The 26,672-nt window shown below is 35.3% G+C and overlaps 2 protein-coding genes and 2 long non-coding RNA genes across 7 annotated transcripts in view; 1 reads left to right on the top strand and 3 right to left on the bottom strand.

Annotated features, from left to right (window-relative positions):
* Positions 1-7,548, top strand: part of LOC126870503 (all trans-polyprenyl-diphosphate synthase PDSS1) — a 53,875-nt gene extending 46,327 nt beyond the window's left edge. The window contains exons 5-8 of the mRNA XM_050628300.1: positions 4,221-4,310; positions 4,525-4,656; positions 4,809-5,003; positions 5,246-7,548. Coding sequence (XP_050484257.1) covers positions 4,221-4,310; positions 4,525-4,656; positions 4,809-5,003; positions 5,246-5,467 — 639 coding nt within the window. The 3' untranslated portion in view covers positions 5,468-7,548. The remainder of the gene's footprint in view (positions 1-4,220; positions 4,311-4,524; positions 4,657-4,808; positions 5,004-5,245) is intronic.
* Positions 654-4,561, bottom strand: LOC126870507 (uncharacterized). Of its 3 annotated transcripts, none has more exons than XR_007691354.1 (3): positions 4,413-4,561; positions 3,464-4,330; positions 654-1,468 (listed from the first exon to the last, which is right to left on the bottom strand). It is a non-coding gene; the product is annotated as an uncharacterized LOC126870507 (long non-coding RNA). The 3 variants fall into 3 exon arrangements; XR_007691356.1 differs by having other exon boundaries at positions 4,041-4,330; XR_007691355.1 differs by lacking the exon at positions 654-1,468 and adding an exon at positions 1,475-2,566.
* Positions 4,780-5,217, bottom strand: LOC126870508 (uncharacterized). Its single transcript, XR_007691357.1, has 2 exons — positions 5,065-5,217; positions 4,780-4,993 (listed from the first exon to the last, which is right to left on the bottom strand). It is a non-coding gene; the product is annotated as an uncharacterized LOC126870508 (long non-coding RNA).
* LOC126870500 (uncharacterized) lies at positions 5,220-18,418 on the bottom strand. Of its 2 annotated transcripts, XM_050628280.1 has the most exons (6): positions 16,367-18,406; positions 14,780-14,982; positions 14,078-14,425; positions 12,952-13,032; positions 7,883-12,131; positions 5,220-5,425 (listed from the first exon to the last, which is right to left on the bottom strand). In XM_050628280.1, exons 1-5 carry the CDS (start codon positions 18,117-18,119, stop codon positions 11,931-11,933), a joined length of 2,586 nt encoding a protein of 861 aa, XP_050484237.1. In that variant the 5' UTR covers positions 18,120-18,406; the 3' UTR covers positions 5,220-5,425; positions 7,883-11,930. The 2 variants fall into 2 exon arrangements, with proteins under 2 accessions (XP_050484237.1, XP_050484238.1); XM_050628281.1 differs by lacking the exon at positions 5,220-5,425 and having other exon boundaries at positions 12,064-12,131; positions 12,952-13,275; positions 16,367-18,418.
* Positions 18,419-26,672: the final 8,254 nt, after the last annotated feature.

The raw sequence follows: 26,672 nt of genomic DNA, 5'->3' as shown, positions 1-26,672 counted from the left end.
TAAACTCGAATCCCCGCGCTACGATACACAGTTCGTTAACTCTCTATTAAAAGAAGCATTCCTTTCTTCCGGAAAAAAAACTCTACTTACACATACCCCTTCGTTTCCACGTACACGTATATCTCTGCATTCTGCGTATATATTTTTGCCATAACTATTCGATGACGTTAACGAAACTTCTACGTGGCGCGATTATTTCGCTATTTTCAGGCAAACCAGCGCTGTTATAATTCGATTTCTTGGCAGCGATAATGGACGGCCGACAGTTTCGATCCGTATCATTGATCGAAAGTTATTTCCCGAAGGAACGTATCAGACTTTTCGTTAGCTGGGGCTGCGCCCTGGTGCCCACCGCGCTGATTCACGTTCGCTTTGCGAAACTCTCAGCCTTTCGCAATAATCGTCGGTACGTCGATAAAGTGGCGAGAACACGGTGTTTTCGAAAGGAAAGCTCACGGCCGTTTTGTTGGGTGACACGCGTGAAAAACAAGCGACGAAGATGCCGGATGTGAAACTCGAAATTACGACGCGTTCGTCTCGAACCATTGTCAGGCGAGACAACGAGTCGAAACGTTTCCTGGAATTAGTTACGATGGAGTTAGCACTAAGTTCCATTGAGTTTCGGTTGATCTCTAGTAGCGCGTTCTCTTTCTTTCTTCTTTCTTTTTTTTTTTTTTTTTTTTTTAGATGGTAAAGATGAGTTAGATTATTTTTGAGATACAAATTACATAGAGAAGAGGTTGTTCTTTTAAAATTCTTGTCAAAAGCGGGAGAAGTGACTTGTAGTGAAAGCATTGGAATAGATGACGGCGAAGATGGTTCCAGTGTGAATGTAAAATTGATAAATTATACTTGGAAATGCGGAAATGTTGAAATGGTTTGTTTAGGAAGGATTGAAGGTACGTTTCCGTATAGAAAACTAGGTTTTTAACAAATTTCATAGAGATAGTAGCCAAAGTGGACGAGCTCCAGCGAACGAGATAATTGTTTTCTAAAATTCGTTCGTAGAACTCCCTTTTTACGAAACTTCCTTTTTTATAAAAGATTTACGAAATAACGACGAAGGAATTATAAAATTTATTGCCTAGTTTTCGTAGCCGAATAGCGAATTTTATTTGGAGATTGTAAATATATATAGGTCGAATATCCATGAGAGAAATTTTTCCCAAAATTCGAAACATGTAAGATGTACAATTACTTCCTTCTTTTTACAGAGAACATAGAGATTTTAATCGCCGTGATTTTTATTGTTAAGACAACATCTGTCGACATTTCACGCGGCCTTCAGCGTCCAATTCTATTTAAAGTTAAAGCTTCGCCGAAATGACATGACACGTATTGAATATTTGATATACGACATCGTACATTCGCACTGATAGGCTCCTAGGATATTTCGTTCCCGCATAATCAATGAGTTCCTCTCCCGTTTTCTTTTTTGCTTGTGAAAGTTCAAGGTGAAGAGATGGAACTGAAAAGAGAGAAAATTTGACCATTTTGATTCATATTATTCATCCTAATTTAACGGGGCATATTACGAATCTAAAAACATGTAAAATACGTGTATGATCATTTATGTAATTCCTATGAATACTTTCATTTTTAAAATTGATAAAATTCCGAAAGATCCTATACATATAATATCTTGAATCTCTACGTTGAAAATTGATTGTTAATTATTCGAAAAAAAAAAAATGTAATTTCAACGTTATAATTCAATCACACGCACGTCTATTTATAATGCAACAACTTGATATTTCATCCACATTGCTAACTCTTAACCAATTTATTAATCGCCTGTCTTATTTATATCGTATCATTGAACAAAGACAGCACTAACCACATAATCGATTCTTCTTCAGACTGTAGGTTTCCAAATGTAAATTATTTTTCTGTCATTTTCTTATTTAGGATCTTATCCCTCGTCATTAGAAGATTTTTCAATTTCACAAAGACATTGACAAAACGATATAATCGTTATTGATATTGATCTCTCGGTCAAATTGTATACTAATGATTTTCTTTGAAACACGAAACATCTGTTTCTCGATTAAAACTAAAGCGAGGTCGAGGCGTAAGAAAGTTCGAAGAACGTGGCATGATTGACAACGTGTTAATTTCGAAATAGAGGCAACGATTGTAATTGTACATTAGAGAGATCACAATTGAAATGATCGTCCTTCGCGTTAATCTTTTCCATGCACTTTCCTATTTCGATCGAAGAAACGAGGTAGAATATCTTGCATGCCGTTGTTCTATTCTACGTGGCTAGAAAGTCGCTGCAATGCAAATAAGGGCCAGAATAAGCACGCGTTAAATCGTCGAATGGTAGAATAGGTCGTCGACGGCGATGCGACCACGACAAGCGTTTCGATTTCGATGCATATGTTTGCGGTTATCCCGGTGGTGAGCAAGGAAAACCGCCGATGAATATCCGTCGTATCCAAGCTACAATACTCTGAAACCTTTGATTTCCAATAGCTTTTAACATCGGCAGACGCTATTCTCTGGTTTCCTGGCGTCACTCTGTATCTGATATTCCAACCGCGTTCGACAGCTTCTTTAACGCCTAATTAACAACAATAGTAAGATTTCTTCCATTTCTTGCTAGTCAAAGGATCATTTTTATCTTGTTACTGTACGTAACATTATGGGTCGAGCCAAGCTCGATCTAATGGACTGGAACTACTAACTCGATAGTTAAAAAGTCGTAGATAAATAGTCAATAGGAAGTACTTAAATGGCACTGAAATCTCTTTAGGTTGTGTCAATTTTCATGAAGTGTTTCTCTTCAAAAATAGACAGTTAACGCTTTGCCTTATAAGCATTCTTTAAGTAGCTCTTCGAACGATTATCGGTTATTTGCCGTTGTGACTGATGCAAAATTATATATTAAATATACTAGAAAGCTACACAATCTGAAGAATTTTGAAGTTGTAATCAGCGTCAAATTTAAACGTTTTATAAATCTGTTTTTATTGAATTTTAATGCCATGCCAGAATAACGAAAGATTATTAATTTATTCCTAAGCTGAGAACGTGTATTTTTTATGTCTGAGAAATATAAAAAATACAGAAAATTTCTCTCTAAATTCTCTCTAAATTCAGGGGGTTAAGTTTATAAAATTATTGATATCTATCTTGAATAAAAAAAGATACACAAAAAACATACATGATGCCATAAATAGAAATTCAATTTTATATAAATTATACTTTGAAGAAATATTTCGTATATTCTATTTTTTAATATATTAATAACAATTAATTTTTTAATATTCTATTTTTTAATATTCTATATTTTAATAATATATTTAATATTCAATATGTGATGTAGATGAAAAAACGTTGAGGCGAACATTTCTTTCTTTCTTTTTTCAGTAGAATCATAATGAAAATCACTTTCTGACGTGTTTGAAAAGTTTTTCACTATATTCGTTCATTTTACGCTTTCTGTATACGCTTTTACCTTAATCGTAGACCCAAACTGTGTCCATGTGTAAGACTAACAAAAGAAAGTGGCCTCCTCTCGCATTGCCAAGCCTCGATTACCCAGTAAGATCATCGAGTTGTTCGTATAAAACCAGACAAGTGGAAAGATCTTCATTGCGATAAATTAATTAATATGCAAACGTATCTCGATCAATGTGTATCGTTTTGATGTGCTATTTAAATAAAAATAAGAGGGGAGAGGGAACTATTACGAGAGCAAACGCACGTGTCATCCATCAATATCGAACATTTGCCAGATCTAACTTGCCTGCTTCTATTTCGAAAGATATTCAGTGAAAGGAAACACGTTCTTTAATCGTGCATAGCCGTTTCATCTTTCTTAACTTTTACAACCTACGAAAGGCTCGCAATTTATCGTTAATAATACAATGGAAGCTGAACGATAAAATTATCTGCAAAATCTTCCGGAATTTACAGTATATTTATTTGTACATTTATAAATGTATAATTAGATATTTATAAATAAATATATATATATATACATCAAAGTATATTATTTGGGAAGATTTTGTTTTCAAGTCATAGTATATTACCTTCGTTAATTGTCTTTATTGAGCGACTGCGCATTTTGGTAATTAAAATGCCAGGATTACTTTCCACGAGAAAGATCGGATCATTTCATTTTACTTAATCTTAAACAAACTTCTCCGTATTTTTATCCTCTGGAAAAATATCTTAATGTATGTTTTCATGATTTGTTGCTCAATTTTCAGGTGACCATGACAGGAGATTATGTTCTGGCAGTCGCGTCAATTATGATAGCTCAACTGCAAAATGACGATGTCACCCTCACGCTCAGTCAGGTAAAGTCCACAAACCATATCTACAATATGAATATTTTTAACTATAGAATATTTAATGCGATAGATAGAATAACTTTTAGTAAAGAAGTATCTATTATTTACGTGCTGTTAATTAATACGTTGATATTTGTACGGATACGTAAGAGTATTCACATGCTCTAGGATCCTGATATAACCCTGATGATAAGTATTGACAAGTCCAGGTGCTTTCCAGGTCGTGACGGACCTGGTGCAGGGTGAATTTATGCAGCTTGGCTCTAAGGAGACGGAAAACGAGAGATTCGCGCATTACCTCACAAAAACGTATCGCAAGACGGCCAGCTTAGTTGCTAATTCCTTGAAAGCGGTATGTACTGTCATGTTGATCTTGATATTTAATCCTTTCGTACAGGTCGAAACAGTTTCTAATATGAAGAATTATGTCTTCTAATTAATGTGAATATAAATACGATTAATTTAACAAATAATATATCATTAATAAATATATTTTGAACGTAGGTGACTATGCTAGCTGGTGGTGATGAACAGTTGGTCGAATTAGCCTTCCAATACGGCAGGAACATCGGTTTAGCATTTCAATTAGTCGACGATCTTTTGGATTTCGTGTCGTCTTTGTCAACAATGGGCAAACCTACCGCAGCAGATTTGAAGTTAGGTCTTGCAACTGCTCCAGTTCTTTTCGCCTGTGAACGGGTAAGAAAATGAAAAAAGTACATAAATTAATTGGTAAATACGTTTTAGAATCAGGACTTACTATAATCCACTTCGTATTATACGACTCGTACAGAATGAAACTTATATTTATAGATAGTAGTTCAATAAATAATTCATAAATCGTAGTTGAACATAATATAAATTGCTATATTCTTTTGCTTTTTAATATCACGATTTGACCTTTCAATTTCTGACTCACCTCCTTCGTTTTTCTATCATAGTATCCAGAATTGAACGCGATGATCATGCGCCGATTTCAAGAGCCAGGAGACGTGGAGAAAGCGTTCGAGCTGGTGCACAAGTCGCAGGGCCTGGACCAAACGAAATTTTTGGCGCGGAAGCATTGCATCGAGGCCATGAAACTTGCACAGTCTTTAGCCGAGAGCCCGTACCAAAAAGGTCTGCAAGTGGTCTGCGATTTAGTATTGAATCGTATGAAGTAGCGATATGAGGAAAAACGATAGGAACTGTATACGAAAGTAAAAAGGGTACGATGAAACGTTTTGGAAAAACAAACTGGTAGTCGCAAGAGAATTAATGTTGGCCACGAGGAACGCCGATTAATTTAATTACAATTACAATTACAGTGAACAAGGAAATAATGTGCCGTTGATACGACAGATTATACTGATTGTAGAGAGAGAGAGAGAGAAAAAAAAGAATATCGAACAAATGCGTAGGCGTAGATGATCGCGACACTCATGTTAAACGCACTCATGACGAATGTGTTCGATTATTATTAATGGTACTTATAATTCTATATTTAAACTTGTACGTTTGTAACATAAAAGTTCAAGATGTTTATATTTGCGATATTGTTAACGATGTGGTAATTTTATGAGAAAAAAAAGAAATGGGAAGATTAGCAGGATATTATTTTTATAAATTTCAGATGTAACGTAATAAGAGGTGCCTCATGTCTATAAGGCAATATGCAACAATAAGTACGAGCGATATCACTGCGATGTTACTCTAATCGTGTTTAAACGTTACCGAATACTATGTAATAATAAGCGAGAGATCACTCACTAAGTGCCCAAGTACATCTTGCAAACGGGAGATACAACGTATAAGAGAATGTAAAGAAATGAACGATAACGTTTATTTCGCTCTATAGTGCACATATGACCTGATTTTATCGATATTGTCGCTAGCCAATCATAAGTGTAAATAAAATGATTTATAGGAGTAATTGTAATGTATTAGAATTGGTAAATCTGCCAGATTGTTGTTTTGCTGGAACCACTGGAACTGTGGTACTGTGTAACTAAATTCATTTAATAAGTGACAAGCAATGTGAAAAACTTTCCACGACAGTATTACATCAGATTAACTCGATTATAATGTTATAATTCGGTATACTATAACAATGCGATTACTCTAAAACAGAAAATTGGCATAGCTATTAAATTTTGCGTAAATTAACTTCTTTCTAAATGTAATCGGGTGATTTAATGCATGTTATTATTACGTAAAAGAGTAAATCTACATATATATCAGTATAGAAAGTAACAATCGCAAGAATACCAATACTAATTAATAGCATAATTTAATATTTTGTTTAAAGTGTGCGAAGAATACCTGCCAAAGAAGACCATATGGTCTTGATTCTTCCACTTGCATGGAAAAAGTATTTTCGATTCATCAAACACAATAAGAATTGTTTATTATTGATTGGAATGTTATAAATCATGAAAAATTGTTAAGTTTTTATATATGCATAAAATTATTCAAATTGTTTTTTATTCAAAAAGATATCTAATAAAAGTGGAATACCATTTTCCATAATGTATTACATTCTTCTTGAATAAAAAAACTGCTCAAAATACTATTTGCTACATAACTGAACATATAGATATAATTGTATAATAACTTTTATTTATAACATGAATTAATGTATATAATTGCTCTTTAAGGTAACATAAATCATTGCTGTAAAATTATTAATAAAACAAATACAAAAATGTAATTATGATCAAACGTAGATGTATATTAAGATAAAGACATTCGTTTGGTATGGAGAATAGAAGTAAATGAAGCTTTCGATCTCCTGCACATATTAAAATTATTATTCATAATTTATTTAGCCTATGCACATAATCCATAGACAAAGTAGTATAGTTACAAATTCTGAACAAAAATGAAATATTCGTTATTGTTATGAACACGTATATAGTTAATGATTGTAGTTTTTGGAAGAAAGTTAATATAAAAAAGCCAAGATCATGGGTGCTCTTAATAATCATTACAAATACACACATATAGAAAACACATGTAAATGCATGATCTTTTAGATTCTTATGTCAGAACTAAATTGTAATATAGATCGATTAGCTTCATTATTAATAAATTGTAAACCATAAGGTTCTTTATCTTATTTGTTATATTGGGGAACACTAAATCCATGTTATATAATTTTCTTTTAATATAAATGTTATGTTAAAACTCAAAAGAGATCTTATCTTCAAGGTTCCTTATACACCAGTTAATATAGAAAAATTTTAATAAATATCTTTTTCCATTACATGCTTAAATGGATCAGATTAGTCCTTTTTTCATTATATGAATAAATAACATTAATGTATATTCCCTTAATGTAAATTTTAGTGAAGTATACAATACTATCCTATAGTGAAAAAATGCAGAACATGCGAATCCATTTTTCATTTTATAACATCAATATAAATAGCACGGTTACAACCGTGCAAACAATTCGTCTGATATTATATTCAAATTCGACTTAATCGTCAAAGATGATAAAATCAATAGCTACGAAAAGATCTTCGCTTATTAAACTCTCGAAAGTAAAATTCTCACGACACGTAACTGACAGCTGACAACAGTGATAGGTTACGCACATAAAATCCGATGCACATGAGCGACAGCGACGTGATCGGTGTAGACGGGCGATGCAATGTCGTTCATGTACGTTATCCGTTCTGAAACTATCATAGATCCTTGACTGAAACAAGTTTTCCAGCGTACAGTATTTCAATTGTACGCGCGACTTTAAACGAATCAGGAACCATTCCGCTACAGCAATTCCGAGACAGCTAGGCAAAATTTTGGCGCGGAGCGTCATTGTGCTGTTGAATTGTGAGTGGTATCAAGATGTACCATTTTTTGAAATGCGTGATTTCAACTACGTAGTGTTTTCCCGTACCTCCATGTGGTGAGACATAGGTAACCGTATTGTTTGATATACAATTATTAATTGCATTACTATAAGTAATAGAATTATGAATTATATATGCAACAAATAATGCGAGCTAATTGGCTACGATCGCAATTGGATGTAGTTAGAACATTTATCAAATAGTTTCGTTCTAGTCTGAGCAAAGTATCGTGTACAGAAATTTAATGAGTTATCATTTAATTTGCACTATATTAAATTCTACATCTAATGTTGTTCTAAGATGAATAATTTGTTCCAAGTAGAAGTATTCGTATTGCAATGGCAAACCATTATCGCCATTATAGTGGTCATAATTTCACAGTAAAATTAATTTCAATTTCGGTCATGAATAAAATAATTTTTTTCTGTGAGTCACGGGATGCGTACGTCTTAGTTGCAAGAGACAGCCTGTATAAGAAAAGTGGTTAAAATAAAGGTGAAAAAATCCTAATATCTGAAACATTTATTTGTAAATAAAGTTCACAATGATGTCATTATTATGATCATATTAATAATAACAAGTACTCGTTACCCATAATCAATTTGCTCGCTTATTTCGTTTCTTTTTATTTCTGTTACGTGAATTTATAACGTGTAATAAAATTGCAAAGACATATGGTATAGACATTAAGCGATCTGTCATATCTTTTGTTCCTTTTCAATCGTTGGAAAAAGGAAGTATATTTTTGTCACTTAAGTAGCAACGAGTATATACGTTATATATCTTTTTTTCTCTGTTTCTATAATTTAATCGCGTTACAGGAATTCTTATCGTATCTGATAAAATGTAAATAGCTAACGCAGTTCATTCTTAAAAAGGCACAAGTTTTTTTCCTCTTCCCGCGACGAAAATTTATTTCAATCCCCCAGTTCGATCGTCAAACACCTTCTTCTCTCCTTCTACAACATCGTTCGCCATTCTGCAATCGATTTTTTTAGTAGTGCATCATTTTGGTTTGTTATGTGATAAATATTAACAATTTTAACATTCATTGTTGAAAAAAAGTTCCATGAATCACTGTTTTACCGACGAATTCATCAATTGGTAATTTCCTTTCTTTTTTGACATAACATGGTAAAATAGTTTTCATATTTGATAATGTTTATAACAAATAATTAAATACATTTAAATACGTTATATATCTATTAAAAATTGAAGAAAAATCCCATCAAAAGCTGTGCATAAAAAGGACAAAAAGTAATAAACATAGTTTTATGTACGATTATTGAATACGCTCAAAAGTGAAGTAATTACAACAATAATATTTGAATAATTAAACAAGTTTAAATATAGGTATAACATCTCAATGTATCAATATAACGTTTCATTATACTAAAATCTACCTATTATGTAGTTATTGATTTTTATATTCATCGAATGTACTTTAGATTGGAGAACGCTGTTCAGATTAACATCGAATAAAAATATGCATCTCCACACTCTTCACTGAATGTTTTACGAATGCAACTGGAGGATTGTTTAAACAATAAGATCACACATCTTTTCTTTATATGGACGAAACGTTCGAACAGAACTCAGAGACTGAAAATTTAAAAGCTACTCAGTCGGTACAGGTGTGTCTATCCGAAAGCTTCATTATACTCGTATGTACGTAATATAAAAACAACTTAAAAAAGAAAAAAGAAGATAGCAACACGACAAATCTACAAAATATACAAAGTACAGGGCTGTATTTATTGTCGACAGTAGACTACGACAAATAAATCGCAATTGCTGTGTCTGGTCTGCGAACAATCGCAGAATTACTATACGTCTTTTCTTATCATCGAACTAAGAACAACCGGATATCCTCCTTCTTACGTTACGCTTGTGACAATCAGCCGTTTATATCGCGAGGAACGATAAGATTTTCTTTTTTTATGTTATGCGGATTGATTAGTTCGCATTCGCGTGCAGTGTCGTTCGCTCGATAAAAATAACGTTCGACACCTGACACGAACCTCACGAGATGGATTTTAAATTTTCTGCGAACTTTGATTGTAAATTGAAAATTTGAGGTTGAACGCTCATAGTTCTGGAAAATATTAACACGTTCCGTGCCGGGTGAGAATTGAAAGTGTCGGTGAAGTTTTAAAGTAAAAAGAATTTATCGTAGAATATCTAGATACGCGTAGAAAATAGGCGGCGATTCTTTGTAATCAAGTTTTTCTTTATTGCAAGTAAGCTTCTCTTTATTGTAATTTCGCATCTACTGAAACTAGAGTACTATCCATTTAAATCGTCACAAATTACAAGATATCCTTATCACTTTCTAGAATTGGTCACGTGAATCAGTCCTCGATATCATCTGTAATTCGTATCGATGATGGTAACGTTCATATTTTCTGCCTTACCGATATAAGATTTCTTTAATTAGTTCCTCGAGATTCTTACATTTTTCATTCATCAAAATGAATTCATCAGAATGTAACCATGTTTGAAGTAACTTCTATTCCTTAAAAGAATTTTATCGTGTATTTTAATCATTTCCATTTTTCTTTCTTATTTTTTTTTTTTTTTTTATTTCACACATTAATCTCAAAGCATAGTCAAAAGTTAGTTTAAAGTAACCAGTTATAGAAAAGTAGCGATTTCTCTGAATCTCTGACATTTTGAAAAGCGAAAAGAATACTATTAAATCTCTGATAAAAATTCTACTTTCTGTCATAAGAATCGTTTCGTCGTCGAATGAACCATACGGCACGGAACTCGTTAATTTTAAGATGCCAATTTCAATCATTCCTCGTTAAAAGAATCCGCGCTTCTCTATCCATGTCTAAATCGATCACATTCTAATCGCGTTGTCAGCGTAACGTTCGCTCTCAGAATACGCTCCAAGGTTGGCTTCCTACCAGACACGAAGGAATTCGTAATCAGGTGCGTTTTCTGTGGCGACTACGGTGCAGCCAGCGAGAGTCTTAGTAACTGGTAGATCCTATGACTTGAACCGTTCGATCAAAGTGACCTGAAAGTGATTAACTCGAATTTGAGAAATTTTTGAAATTTTTCGCGCCAAAGCATTCGATCGATCCTTATTTAAATGTATAATTTCATCAATTTTCTCTGTATTTTGTTTCATGGACTAAACCGATTTGCCAAATAAGCGGCTCATTTAGCATTCCTGTGTGTCCCATACGGAGCATGAAAGTTTCGATTAGCCGTTTCTACGGCGACCAGAAACGCGATCTACAATGGCGTGCAAAGTTTTCCGGCCAAATACATTTCCCACCTTATATTTCAAAAACGATATTTTAAAGAGTTTCAGGCAATATCGTGGATAAACTATACGGCGTTTGCGTATCCCGATATTACTTGAAGCTTTTCCAGATATCGCTCTTCAAATACGAAGTTAAAAATTCAGTCTGGTAGTAAATTTTTTCACGCCACTGTACACCCTGTCCAGGGTACCACGATCGATCGGGACGATGATCGTGAACGATCGTTGAAAATTCAAGCACCAATTTCAAAGTGAATTATTCGTATGCGTGTAATTTTTATCGATTTCGTTTCTCCGCGACCTCGACTGATAACCGAATCGAGTCGAATTGAGACTCGTCGTTGCCTGTTTAAGCGACCGGACGAACAAGACTTATTGTTTTAAAGGCGAAAACGCGCGTGTTAACGGTGCTCGGTGTGCGAACGCAGCGATCAATCGGATAACTCGACTAGTTCTTTTTTTTTTCTTTTTTGTTCCTTTGGATTTTTTTGGCTTTTGGTAGAAAGTTCTTATTTATAAGTCGACGTCTTCCTGCTTGGCCTTTGGTGCAACCTTTTCACCACTGTCGGACTCTTTGATGGTAGTGTGAACGTCAGCGACTTCGACCGGCGGAGGAACCGCTGGATTCACTGATTGATCCTCTTCCGCAATCTCGAAGCCAATCGTCGCTCCAATCTTCTGACTCGCCTGTTTGAATGAGTCTGATAGCATCACCTGTTGACCAGATTAATTGTCAAGCGTTAAAAGCGCGATAGTATGGGGCGTTATAGATGTAGGAATAATAAAGAGTAGAATGTGTTAGGTATAATAGAAGTTAATATTTCTTCGATATTCTAAATTAGATTATATTGTTATTGAAGGTACACTAGATTAGTAAAGTGTAGAAAAAGCTTAGAAAAGTCTATTTAATTTATATTCGATTAGAAAATTTAGATTATTATGGGACAGGTTATTTACATGTACATGCATATACAGGGTGGTTGGTAACTAGTGATACAAGCGGAAAGGGGGTGATTCTACGCGAAAAGAGAAGTCGAAAATATAAAATAAAAATTTTTTTTTTTTTAATTCTTCCATCGAGACAACGATCTACAGTGAGATCCGTTATAACGAGACGCGATAAAGTGCACGCGTACCGAGCGAAAATTCAAAGTCGAATTTCTCGAAAACAAAGCCTCAAACGAAAAATGTTTATTCTATATTTTCGACTTCTTTTTTCGCGTAGAATCACCCCCTTTCCGCTTGTACCACCAGTTACCAACCACCCTGTATATTATTAACTATAAAATTAAATTGGATTATTGTATATAAATTATATGTACATTATGTTATACCATTTATATCACATTGTTATATTATACTATGGATTAGATTGGATTACTAGATTTTCATTAGATTAGAAAATATTACTATTATAAGAGATTTAGAAAATTTGTTAATTTACATTGGATTATGAGATTTAGATTATCGCAGGTTAGATCGGATTATTAGATTTTTTTATTTCTTTGGAAAATAATTAGTGAAAAATGCGTACCTGTACGACGTTGATGCACATAGACGTGAGGGCCAGGCCGAACACCAGGTATATTATCGAACACATCATGTATATGGGATGCTAGATCAACCAACCAATCAATTTGTTAATGTGTGCGCGTGTATTCTGTCATCGGCGGTTTTTTTTTTTTTTTGTTTTAATTTTCTCTAAGAAAACACGTGCAATTGTGCCGAAGTGAGATTTATGCGAAAAGCATGTACGAAATAGTGTGTATATACGGTGATGTGCATTATTAGTTCTCTTTAGAATTTGTGTTTGTTTGTCTGTTTCTTGATTAACTTTTTGATTTTCAAAGCTTACCGTCTGAACGCCACCGTGAAAGGGACAAGCAAAAGAATAAGTTAATTATATAGCTCACTGAATACGAATCTTGGGGACAAAGGTACATTCCATCGGTCAAATATAAAGCAAACGCTAATCGCAAATGAAAATCGAAGAATGTACATCGAAGAGACACGTTCTGAATTTGATAAGTTAAAATTGGTAAATTTCAGCCACGTTGTATAACGATACTTCGTAATACCGCGTAATATCGAATTTCCTCTATTCGTTTGTACGGAGAAAAATTAATAATTAATAATTAATTAAATTTGCTCTCGGTTAAAGTAAGATTAAGATTGTTTAATTCAACGAATCGCTTATTAAGGTAAATAAAAAGATAAGGGCAAATGATGTAAAATAGTAAGCTTCTAGAATTCGTAAAGTTCCTTCCTTTTCCCCGAATTTCATTACATAGAAATTCTTACCGTTTCTTTTCCAAATTTCTTTGAGTTGAAAGCTCGACGAAATAGAACAAATACTAACATTGCATAAATCAAAATTTATACCGCTATCCATGGATTACGTAACGTTGTCCCAGCTTACAAAATTCTGAAAATTCTCTCACACGATATGACTAAACGCTGCGTATCCAGCTTTGAGTTAGAAGGAAAGTTAACTGTTCGATCGAACGTGTCTCTTGGAATCAGTCTAGCAACGATCGAATCGATCTCGTCGTTTAGGGAAGGCGAAACGAGCGGGGCGTGATGCAAGATATAAAAACGACGACTGAAATATCGTCGAAGTAAAAACAAAAAAAAAAAAAAAGAATGCGAAGAATTTTCACCTTTGGCACGTAATCGCCGAAGCCGATAGTGCTCATGGAGATGAAAACGAAGTAGAAGCTCTCGAAGAAGCCCCATCCTTCCGATAAACAGAACAATGTGGCGCCTATGAAAATGTAACCGAGTAGAATGAAGATGGCAACAGAAATTGGTAGATTAAATTCGTCGTCGATGGCGAACGCGGACATCGCCGGTGTTCCTGGTGTGTCAGGCACGTTTCCATCCAAGTTGAGCACCGTTTGAGATTGCGGAGCCTGCTTTTGTATTTCTTCGATATCCTCTGGGTTAATCTGCGAGGGCCTCTTAAACGTTGCTAGGTCGTAAACTAATTGCACGCCTTTCATCACTTCCTGTTTACCGAAGACTTAATCAGTGAAATTAGAAATCACAATGTTGCAGTCGATGGAAGCTTGGTATAAGCTTGGTGAGCTCGCGAGATACAAGGTCAGAAGGTAGAACACGTGATATTCGATTATTGCGATAATGCTGTGCATTGACTTCTTGCAGAATTTGACTTTAATTTTAATTGTCTCGATAAAATTTATTCTTTTTTCTTTTTTTCTTCTATGATTACGATGATATATTAGAAAATGCAACAAAGAGTGGTTAAGAGTGGAAAATTGCTTTTCCTTTTAGGATGGAAATAAAACGAATAGGAACCAAAAGTCACAAGACGATCGTTCTCTATGATTTTGAGATCTTACCTGAACAGGTACGGTTCGACGAACCTTGCGACAACTTCCGGTATAATACACCCTTCGGACGAACGCCCAGAGGAACTTGATACCACGCGTGAATAATTTGCCAAAATCGGCTAATATTATCAGAAACATCGGGATACCGAAGATAGCGTAAACTATTGTGATGGCTCTTCCGGTGGTGGTACTAGGTGAAATATGTCCGTATCCTAAAATAGAGCGACAGATTGGTAAAGTTGAGGTACTGTAACGACTGGAATCGCATGATTCATATTCGGTAATGAGAATTAAAATTTTAGGGTCGAACCTCGAGAGTTTCACATCTCTATACATATATTTCTATGGGACAAAAATAAACCTGAGAGATACTAAATACGCGGTGGTGTTCGGTCTAAGTTTAGCAATTTTAGTGGTACAATTTGGCGGTCGTTTGCTCATAAAGTGGTCGAATTCTTCGATAATAGAACTTTCCTTTCAAGTATCTCGTTTATGTAAACGATTATTGTTTGGAACTGTCTGTTCCTCATGAACTTTGGGATCGTTCGTTTCGATGAAACGAAATATTATGAAATTTGATTTTCTGTTTATTAAATTCGAATCGATCGGATAGCCGATGTAATTTGTATTTCGATTTATCGATAATTGCTGGCTCTGTGCTCATCATATCGATCTAGATTCAAATGGTTACGCATATTCGCAAATCATATAAATTTAATATTAAATTTCTACTGATTAAAGATTTGTAAGATCGTAAGTACGAAAAATGAATTATTGTATAACGTTGTTAGATTTAATTTAATATTCAATCTGTTAGCAATATTGTAATATTACGTTTTTACTAATTAAGGGTTATTAACAATCCAAATATAAAATATGGAGCATTCAACTTATCGGCAATATTTCATTTCACAGATAATTTCCAGCTTTAATTGTCGTCGTCTTATTAAATATGATTAAAAAGATTATGTAAATTAGAAACCATTCGTTGCTTCCCATATTAGATTAATTAGATTTCTACTGATTAGTAATTTCTAAGAGACTAAACATAAAAGCCGAATTATAACTTCGCTTAATTCATTGCATCATGAATGTTTGAATTTCGTTTCCCTGGAAATTGCCAATTTTACTATGAAATATTTTTTGAAATTAGATTAAAGAGATATTTCGTGATATCAAACTACTCTCAAAAACCGTGTTTCATAGTCATTGTTAATCTAAACACGAAATCTGTTAGATATCCATTCTATTACTAATATTTAATAACAACGTATCCCTCCATGGCACCAAATCCTCAGAAGTTTCAAAATCACGATATTCCTTTCCAGAATGTAATAAATTCCCAAAGTCCCCTACGAACTTATCATTCTTGAAAAATTTAGGCCGCTGACACGAAACGCGTGCGCATTCAGCTTTTGACAATGAAGTATACAACCCACAATCATCGTCTGTACGACTATATCAGCCAGTTAGGAAAATCAATACGGAACTTATAAGAGCTTTTGCGATAACCATATCTCTTCGCATCGTCGCACATCGATTTTATATTTTCCTTCGATATTTCCTGTTATCCCAGAGCTATCCGCATTTTCTCACCGATAGTGGTTATTACTGTCAGACAGTACACGACAGCGTTGAGAAAGCTCCAACTTCTTTGCCCGCTGTATGTATGAACGCCCGCTTCGTGAGCAGTGTGCAACTGCTCCTCAAACTCCATTAACTTCCGGCGAGCCATGCTCTTCCAGTCGTCTTCCCTCAGATTGTGACTGTAGTTCCACAAACTATCCAGGAAATCTCGTTTCACGCGTTTCACGCCGCATTTGTAGAACGTCTCGAATGCACCCTCGGTGAACCGGAAAATAAACGCGCCCAAACCACAGTAGATCATCACCAACATTAATTCTGACAAGCAACGATTTCTCAATCCTCTTACAATTTGAGCTTCCCGAGGATTTTGCGCGACGAACGCCTTAAACTCTGCAACCACGTCTTTCATTGCCCTTAAAAAGTCCATGAAAGTGACTTTCGCCGGTTGGTCCAGTCTTACTTCTAAGAATTTGTCTTCTCTTTTAACTTTTGTCGGTTCTTCCTTTTGTTTTGATGGTTTGACTTTCTCTGGTTTTTCGAGGTCTTCTTTCTCCTCTGGGTCATCGTCTTCTTTGTCTTCCTTTTTCTTGCCAAAGAATGGCAGCCAAGAAAACCAACCTTTTCTTCTCTCAGACTCTTTCAGCTTCTCGATAGATTTCTCGATGGCTTCTTGTTCCGTCTCTGTGAGCGGTGTACTGAATTTTCTTCTTCTCAGCGACTTTTCTTCTTGAGCATCCTCGAACACATCCGGAATATCGGCATCGAGGATGTTCTGCTCTCTCTTCAGATATTCCTCTTGGGCTCTAGCGAAATCTTTCATTAGACTGTCGTTACTCAAAGGAATTATCTGCTTCTTTATGTCAGAGGAGGATCTCTTCATCGAGATTTCTTCCGTCTGCCGAGGGAAAGATTCGCTTTTCTTCATTTTACGATCCTCGTCGGTATCGTCGGTTTGACTATGAACTCTAGAACGTCCTCTTTCAGGTTTCGCTTGATCGTCTCCCTCAAGCTTCTGTTTACTGGACTTCTTCTCCCTTGGAGGCTTCTCGATCGCCTCTTTTACTCCAACTTCGGAATCACCGCTGCTAATTTTCTTCGAGGAACTCTTCTTTATTCTAAATCTCCCTGTTTCCGGCGATTTAGTTCTTCTCGGATGCCTGTCTATATCCTCCATATCGCTAGAGTCAGTCGACTGACCGTGTCTCTCCATTCTTTCCCTCGACTTCTTCTTCAAACGTCTTTCCACCTTCCTCGGTTCAATCGGTTGATCTATATCACCATCAATATCCTTTGAGCTCGGTATAGCATCCTGATACTTCGTAACAACTTCTCCACTCTTGGTCGCTTCCTTCACTGGACTTCCGTTATCCACTTGGCTAGTCAATTCCTTCCTTACCGACTGTGCAGTGGTCTCATCTTTAGCGTCACTCTCACGTGCTTGCGATTCCTTCTGAGGAGAAGCAGAACTCTTCTTCTCTTCGCTCACCTTTCTACCATCAGCGTCCTTGACCTTGCTTGGACTCCTCTTCTTTCTCTCCTCGACCTTCAGCTGCAAATCTTCCTCCTTGCTTCTCTTCTCCCGATCCTCCAACTCGGCCCGCTCAGCATCCTCCGCCATCTGCTCCATCCTGGCGCGTCTCGCCTCTTCCTCGTCGTCGGAAGTTTCCACCAATCGTTGGTTCCTCGAGGAAGGGTCCGGTGTCTTCTCGCGCCTTCTGGCCGCGGCTTTGCGCCGCCTGTGTACTGTGTAACTGTCCTCCATGTCTCAGGACACGGAGAATCGGTACAGATGGAACGCGGGACAAAATCGAACTGTTGGTTTGACGCGAAAACTGCACGATTGCGTCTTGGTTGGCCCCGGTGCAGACGGACACCGAGACAGAAATAAAACAGAGGCTGCTCCCACCACGCGCTACCAACGGAACCAGATGGTTTTGCCGCAGCGGGTATCGAGCGAAGGCGCCACGCGAATCGCGCGCAACCAGGAGGCCAACGACGCTCGGGCGTCGCGGTGCCGGCCCTGCAGCTACTGCAACCCGTTCAACGCCACCCGAACCTGCAATCGGTTACTGTTACCACCACTCTCTCCAACCGCTATGCGGAGCTTTCTTCGAGGCTACCCGAGGCGTAACGTTATCAAGCGATTGACGTCATGGAACATGATTTTAGGGGTTCGGCGGTTTCGAGGAAAGAAAAATATTACGCTAAGTATGCTATTGTCACGGTGTTAGCTGTGTAGTAGATCGTACGAAGCATTGCTTGGGGGATAAGCCAAGGTTTATGGGTACTTGAAGATGTTACCGAGGAGACTGTAAAAGATTTAGTACTTTTGTACGTGTTCTTTTTAGAATAACTTTTTTCTAAACTATAGAAAAAGTCGTTCTCTTGTGGGTTATTGGGTATAGTTTTTTTGGAAATATAGTTTTCTTTACAGTTTGTAATACGAACATAGTTTCTCTATGGATATGGAGGAAATTGTCTGTTATCGGGTATTATATTATTATGATAGTAAAAATGAAGTTTTTTATGACTACGGGGCAAATTGTTGTTATCAATTACTGCGTAGGTTATAATAGAAACCTAGCTTTTTTTATGTCTATGAGAATTTGTTTTTTATCAATTGTTGTATACGATTATAATAGAGAAATTTTGTTCTGATATGCTTTCGTAAAGACACGTTGAAATTCCAGACTGGTTTAGTTAAAAATAGACACATTTTCTGTTTCTTTATCTGATCATTTGTTGAAGCAGAATACTGCGTACACGCATTATCAAGAATGAAACGATTATTTAAACGGCACAGGTGCTTTCAACGATCCGTTTTACCGAAGTAAAAGCGCAATTGAGAAGAAACTCTATAGTATGTGTATCCTTACATGTAAAAAGAACAAAAGCATATGTTGCGATCTAAATTCTATATGCAAAATTTCAATATATCAGATCACTAGTCTGCAGAATAATTTTATGGCTATTGAACATGATGTTTATTAAGCGTATATATAAAAAAAAAATGTAAAAAAGACTGAAATGTGACAGAACCTAATTTAACGTTACAGAAGAATCGATTTGCACAGACATAATATAAGAAAGAATTTATTTATAACGATCCTTGGAACTTTTCGTGGAAGTTTCATGATTCTCGTGATTCTTAGAAGTCGCACGCTTACTCGGAGGTAAAACATTACGAATATTAGTTTCTCAATGTGTGCCATATTTTTTAATTATATAAATCTGACTGGACTAGAAGATATGATCGTAGCAATTTTCCTAAATCAAATCACAGAAGTTTTTACATAGTTATACTCTTAAATGTCAGTTCGGAACAAGATTAACCTACGCTGGCAAACTTTTATGATCTCTACATGATCAGCATAAAATTTTAACATTTTTTCAAGCTTTCTAGTTAGCATAATCGCATGAAGAAGGCGCGTAACTGTTCACAAATGTCAGAACGATTTACTTAATTGCTTTTTTATTTAGATATCATGAAAAGCGTTATAAAAATTTTACAACGAACGTTAAATAGATACCACTTAAATATTCCTTTCATCGAAATGACTGTCGTGGCTTTTAACTGAAAATATTAAATGTCGATTTTCATAAAATATCTGCTGAAATTTATTTTATTTAATAATTAAACAATGTTTTGTTTGTTAATTAGCGATAAGGCATTTACATCATTTTATACGTGTTATTCTATAGATGTTTTCCAAGTTGAAATTGTGACGAACTTAACATAAAATTAAGAGCATCGTTGAATTCTATCTGACCACTGTTTCGGTAAAAAAAAAGGAGTTTTCAAGATCCCCACCCTTCGTCTCGCAATCAATTTAAAATTACTTCACACTTTCTTCTCATATCATATATGTTTGAAACTTTGAAACTTTCCGGCCATCAAGATTTTCTCATTTGGAGCATCTTTGCTTAAATTAACGCGGAATTAAATCGCATCATTTCAGCGAAATGCTAGTTTTCAACTTAAATCTGTTTTCACTTCACCTTGCGGATTTTCTTGGTAATTTAACTTTCGCGTCTTTTCATATTGCGATTTCGGTTCATGATAATGAAATACTATTTCTTACTGTGATCTTCTTATTTTTCCGTCCTCGATTCGGTTTCCCCGACATTCGCCCAATTTATCTTCGACCCTCTACTGTCTCTGACTTATCCTTATCTTTTATTATCTTCTTTTCCCTCGTCGTGAACGTGAGTTTCTACTTTATCAAACGATTTTTCTTTTTTTATATAAGTATCCCTGCGAAAGAAGCTTAATTTGTGAGTGCGTTAACGGAAGCTTCGTGCTTCGTCTGTATTTATCAAGGATCCTGCGTTCATACGATTATAGTCTTCCTTTATGGACATCGACTCAATAAAGCGATAATCTTCTTTGACCTGTGTCCTTCGAATCGCGTTTTATACTCGTCGTTCCGTCTTCGACGTCCTCGGAAGGAATTCCGCGTTGTCTGACTCACCGCGTTCATAAAATTACTGTTAGAAAATAAACTTGGAACACGTAATAAATTAACAGAAATAAAAATATTCAAAGGAATGCAAAAATATTCAAGGCAGCCGTGGCAAATTGCATCTTTAACATAGTTAGCTAGAGATGGGAAGAAATGTAACAAGGTGAAACGAAATGGCGTGGAATGAAGCATATTCCATGAAGTTAATTTTACGCGTTTCTATGCATCGTTACTCCTGAAAACAGCAATATCATTCCCCTTTCTTCGGATCCAACCCTGTACCTTTGGTTACATTAATCGGTGTAACTTTTCATTCTCCGCGAAAAGTATGAATTACCTATTTTTGTTGTACATTAATAATAATAAATCATAATAAATAATAATAATTAAATCATAATAAATAAGTCATGATAAATAATCCACCGTCACATTGTGAACAATTTCATTCTTTTCTTCGTATTGTCTGATGCACGTGTTATCTCTGCTGCCATTCGGGATAAGGAAAATCGACTTTAAAAGAAGTTTAAAAAGTCTTGAAACTTTATACAATATTTTCTACATGAAAAGTTTGTGGCAAAATTTAACTACTATTTCTCCCAAAAGCTTTATTTTCCTAATGTTTAATTTTTACTCGCTTTCAAACGGAAGGTGTATGTGTACGTTGTTCAAACTAGAGGAAAAAGAGAGCGGAAAATATTATGAAGATGAAAGTGTGCGAAAAAGAGAAAGAGAGAAGAGAAAGAAATAAAACGAGCTGTTCACGAAGCTGAGAGCTTTTCACGGGTCGTTAAAATGAACGAGAAAAATTGGATCGATAAGTCCCTAAAAGGCAAGTGCGCTATCTTCGAGGTGGCTCAATTTACACGTACAATAGAATCAAGAATGGCTAACAGATTAAACACCTGCTGCATCAACTTCTAAAACACAAATCTTCGTTCCTCTTATCGTCTCTCTTTTACCTGTCTCGCGTAATATTAGCACCGAATCAAAGTTCTTATTTGATTCTCCTAAAAGTATAGCACTTCTATATTTTGAAAGAAATTAACGAATATTAATCTGCTATACAGTAAACGTTCCGTACAATCTATTGTACAAAACATTTTGAAATCTCGTTAGCACAGTAACGAGACACGACTGTCGTGATTGTATTAGTAAAATGTGAAACATATCTGATAATGTATATAGAAGATACAGGATATTTATTGGAAGGTATGCAGAAATCAGCAAAATATTTGAACAAACGATTATTACTTACTATGGTAAGAAACTGCGATATTTAACGAAACCATTTTTAACGCGAATTGTGTACTTAAAACTTCTATTCGTGCCAATTATACTAATTTAGTAATGCCGAGTATGCTAACGATACATTCGCTACGCTAAGTGGACTAATTTTTCACTAAGCGTATATTTGCAATAAACGCCTCGTAATTTTCATTTTCGATTCGATTCCAAATTTTAGTAATTATAATCGCGATATTAATCGGATCTCGTTACAGCGCCAACGAAATTGCAACATGTTTCGTACAATGCACATCATATGTTCACAAAAAGTCTGTGTGATAAATGTTGGAATACGATTTCAAATTTTTCTATTGTAATCGCGACAGTCGCATCTGGTCGCAGTGCTAACGAAATTGCAACATGTTTCATACAATGCACATAATTTATTTACAAAAAGCCTGTGTGATAAATGTTGGAATACTAAATATTTCAAGTTTTTCTATCGTAATCGCGACAGTCGCATCTGGTCGCAGTGCTAACGAAATTGCAAGAACCCACGTAATATATTCAGCGTATAGAAAGCGTCTGTGATGATTGTTCGATTATTTTCGCGAGTCACTGTACGTATAAAGTAAAATTGTATGGATCCAAAGGAAGAAGAGGTCGTTCATCCAAGATGAAGCTGTTCCGTGGAACAATCTGATAACACGCGTGCCATTGGCTTCGGCGTAATGACTCGATTTAAGTGGATTATAAAACACACAAAAATAAAGATGATCACATGCAAACAGATTTTTTGGAAAGTTACCAACTCGAATACAAAGAAACTTCGGCAAACGCACCGCTACCGAAAATAAAATGACCGATCGACGAAGCGGTTTCTTTGTGCTTGCAGAATTAAACAGATCATGACTAATTATCACCCGTTTTGACACCGCTGATTCATCATTTCGAGAATCTGATGGAAGACACGGTTCAATGGCGCGTAATCTAATTATCGATTGATTAATGTCGTATACTCATTTGTACATATATATATATATATATATATATATATATATATATTTGTAACGCAAATTTTATTCGCAATTGTGATGCTAAATAGTGAAGATATATCTGGCTACTGCAGAGAATTCTATAATCATCCATTATAAGTGAACTGCGTATTTTTATTATATTTTTAGGAATAGTAGTAAAGAAGTAGAACTTAAGCATAAAATTGTTTTAATTACCGATTATGATAATGAGTAGTATATATTTTAATATAGTTTCGCATATTACCTGCACTACTCGTGAATGCATAAAAATTCGTAGTACAATCGTACGATAAGAATATCCGTAATTTTGAGCTTCTTAATTCTTAATTAATTATCATTTCAAAATTGTTGATTCTTATTATAAAGTTGCGTTGAAATTGTGAGTGAAAACTATGCGAAAGAAGAACTTAATCTTTCGAAACCAAAATTGTCAGAACGCTGTATGTATGTACTTCTTGTCAAAGTTTACTAAGTCGAACTATGTTCCTCTCTAAGATCCTTTAATCTTTATTTATTCAAATACGTCGGAAGCTTGAAAAGGAGCGTTCGTTTGATCGATATCATTGTCAATATTTAAGATTCTCAACATCGTACGGACAATAAACATATGTACATTGATCGTCTAGAGAGTCTCTTGTTCACGATAGTACTGAGAACCTTAAATGTTGACAATAACACGAACAATAATGTTGATGATGATGTTGATCGTCTGAGTGCTTCTATAGAGATGATGTACGGGAACTAAATGAAAGAAGAACCATCGTTCATTCTGCTAAATGTTAAAATTATCCTCTGGGATTAAGGCTGAAATTAAAATATTTTATACTTTTTATAAAGTTCTACGAAGCTTGTATACTATGCTAAGAAGTCACTCTAAACCTTGTTTCGTATACAATGCAAATCTACAGAAAGGTAATCTAGGAAAAGTAAAACTTTAAGAAGACTAAAACTCTGAATAATAAGTAGAATTAGAGCGATTTTGTTTCGACTAAATAATGATATTGAAGTCCAAAACGATTTATCATTACACAGTAAAAACCAAATTTTAATTTGTTATAAGTTTCCGTATGTGAAAGATTTTCATTTGTAAAAATCCATAAAATATACATAATATGCAAAAAAAAAAACTATATAATATCCAAAGTGAAACACTTTCTAATAACGTCTAAATTAAAATACCTTCTGAGCTAATATGGAAAATAAAATATTTTCTGAACTAATATTTGATAAGCGAAACAATTTTCCATGCAGGTTCTGTGGTTTTTAACGTATCTTCCTAAAGGTATACATAAAAATATGAATTCCGTTGAAATTCAATGTAAACGCGTTGGGCGCCTTTCTCGCGATTTTCCCAAGCGCTCTTTTCTGACGCCATTCAGGTGTATTTATTTCTATTCTGCGTGAAACGCGACATTCGGAGATCGCGAGCGTGTTATAAATCGCTTGAACACGTTCGAAATAGAATCGAAACGCGAAATATCGCTAAACGAACGACGAAGTTTCACAGGCTGCCAGACAATTTAATTCACTCGCAACCAACACTGGTTTTATCCTACGATTCCTTCCGTAACGATTCTTTGAATATTCTTTTCCTATATTTTACTTACGTTCGCCGTGACACAAACCGAATTGTACGACACCTGTCAGCTTTATTTAACGAACTACATCGCCTTTCATTTCGAATTAACAATATAATTTGACGAAGATAGAAATATTTTTCGAACAAAAAGTTTTCCACGTTTTATTTTGTTTCGCGTTATCTCTCTTTGCTTTCACGATTGGAATATTTTCAATTTTACGTATTTATTTCGAGCATTCGACAAGCACTGCTTGATTTAGAAATGTAAAGTACAAAATGGTTAATAGTGTTTTGTTCCCCGTTTGATTGGGCGTGGACGTGAATCTGGAAGATTTTCGTTGTTTATATTTCGAAGAACAATAACCAGAGAACGATGCTCTTAAGAGCACTCTGATTGCCGTTTTATTGGCCCATTTAAACACTTCAGTTGTGTAACAAACGGAGAAACGAGAACAAGCTATGAAATTCCATACGAATATTCGGAAGATCAGAGGAACTTCGAATATCATTGAAAATAATATCATGCAACGTTTCATCGTCGTATCAATGTCACTGAATAATTAATTAAAAAGAAATTAATTTCAAAATATCATTGCTTTTCAACCAAAAAGTTAGTTTTCTTCTTGGTAAAGGAAAAAGTAGAAAAAGGGGAATTCTTAAGTCTTCCAAGAAGCTTTAAAAAACATGGCAGAAGTTAATTAAAGATGACTAAGTTCGAAGAAAAGTTCTTCAAAATTTCAAATTAGTCATATCGCTAAAATTAACTTATTCCTCTGTCGCAAAGGAGAAAAAGGAGTTTATAAATCTTCTACGAAATGTTTTACAAGAGAATTTATAAGAATTTATGAAAACTTGAGAGAAAAAGACTCTCAAGCCTTCCAAGAACCACGAAATCTCCATTAAATATTACTAAAATTTAAATAGATGTTTAAAAATGGGCGAATTTAAGAGACCCAATTCAATCGTGCTAACATTACGTCTCAAGATTAACTTTCTCTCTTGCAAAGAATGGAAACATACAGTTCTTAGATGCAAAATGTTTCACGCGCGATCTAGAAAGCCTCAATCCACTTAAACAGATCGAAAATCCAAGTAGATCTGAAACGAGAGAAAATTAAAGAAAGCTCAATCTCAGCATAAGTAAATTAACGTTCCTTCCTCGACAAAGGAAAAGTAGCAGAATGTTTAAGCCTTTTAACAACCTTCCACCATCAGCTATCACCAAATTTTATTCTCTTCGCATAAAGTGTTAGGAATCGTAGGGTTTACGATCTCTTGTCGGAACCTCGTTTCTCTTCCTTGTCGAAAGCTGTTTAAAAAAGAAAAAAAATAAAAAAGAAACGACCTCTCGTCGATGGTTGTTTTGAAAGAGACCATTCCTCGTCGAGAATTGCGAAAACGATGGGCGCCACATCTTCCCACGAGCGTCACCCACGTCTCCTCTTCCACCCTTACGTAAGTCGTGTTCCTCTCGAAATAGTACGCGTGGGCACATTCCGTCGACGCGAAAAAGATGTTTTGTTCTTATGGTCGCGATCATCGTCCCGGGCTCATTCTCGTCGACCAACTCGTCTCGCAAATTTTCCGTCACCTTTCTGCATCCCCGTTTTGCGAGGTGACAAAATGAAACAGTAGAACAATGTGTGCACGAAAAACGAGAGTCAGCGTCTAATAACCGAGGCCTGTACGAGAAAATGAGGTCATATACGGTGCATTATTAATTTCAGTAGATCCCATTGCAGTCGACGCGTATCTTGCACAGCTATCGGTGTGTCAAATTGACTAGGCATCCCGCATTTCTACTCACAACGACGACGATTGAAAACGAATGTTTCATTAAGAAAAAATTCTAACTTTTATCGTTTTCTGTTATTCGATAACTTTGGCTTCTTTAAGTTTCTAGATCTTTTACGATTTATTTCTACCATCTAATTTTTGGCCTTTTCAAGTTTCTAGATATTTTATGATCTGTTTCTATTACCTAGCGTGTAGTCAGGTTTTCTAAGTTTCTA

The sequence above is a fragment of the Bombus huntii genome, chromosome 10 (assembly GCF_024542735.1).
Source record: "Bombus huntii isolate Logan2020A chromosome 10, iyBomHunt1.1, whole genome shotgun sequence".
NCBI lineage: Eukaryota > Metazoa > Arthropoda > Insecta > Hymenoptera > Apidae > Bombus > Bombus huntii.
The sequence above is the reverse complement of the archived record's forward strand: the minus strand, read 5'-3'. Positions and strand labels throughout refer to the sequence as shown.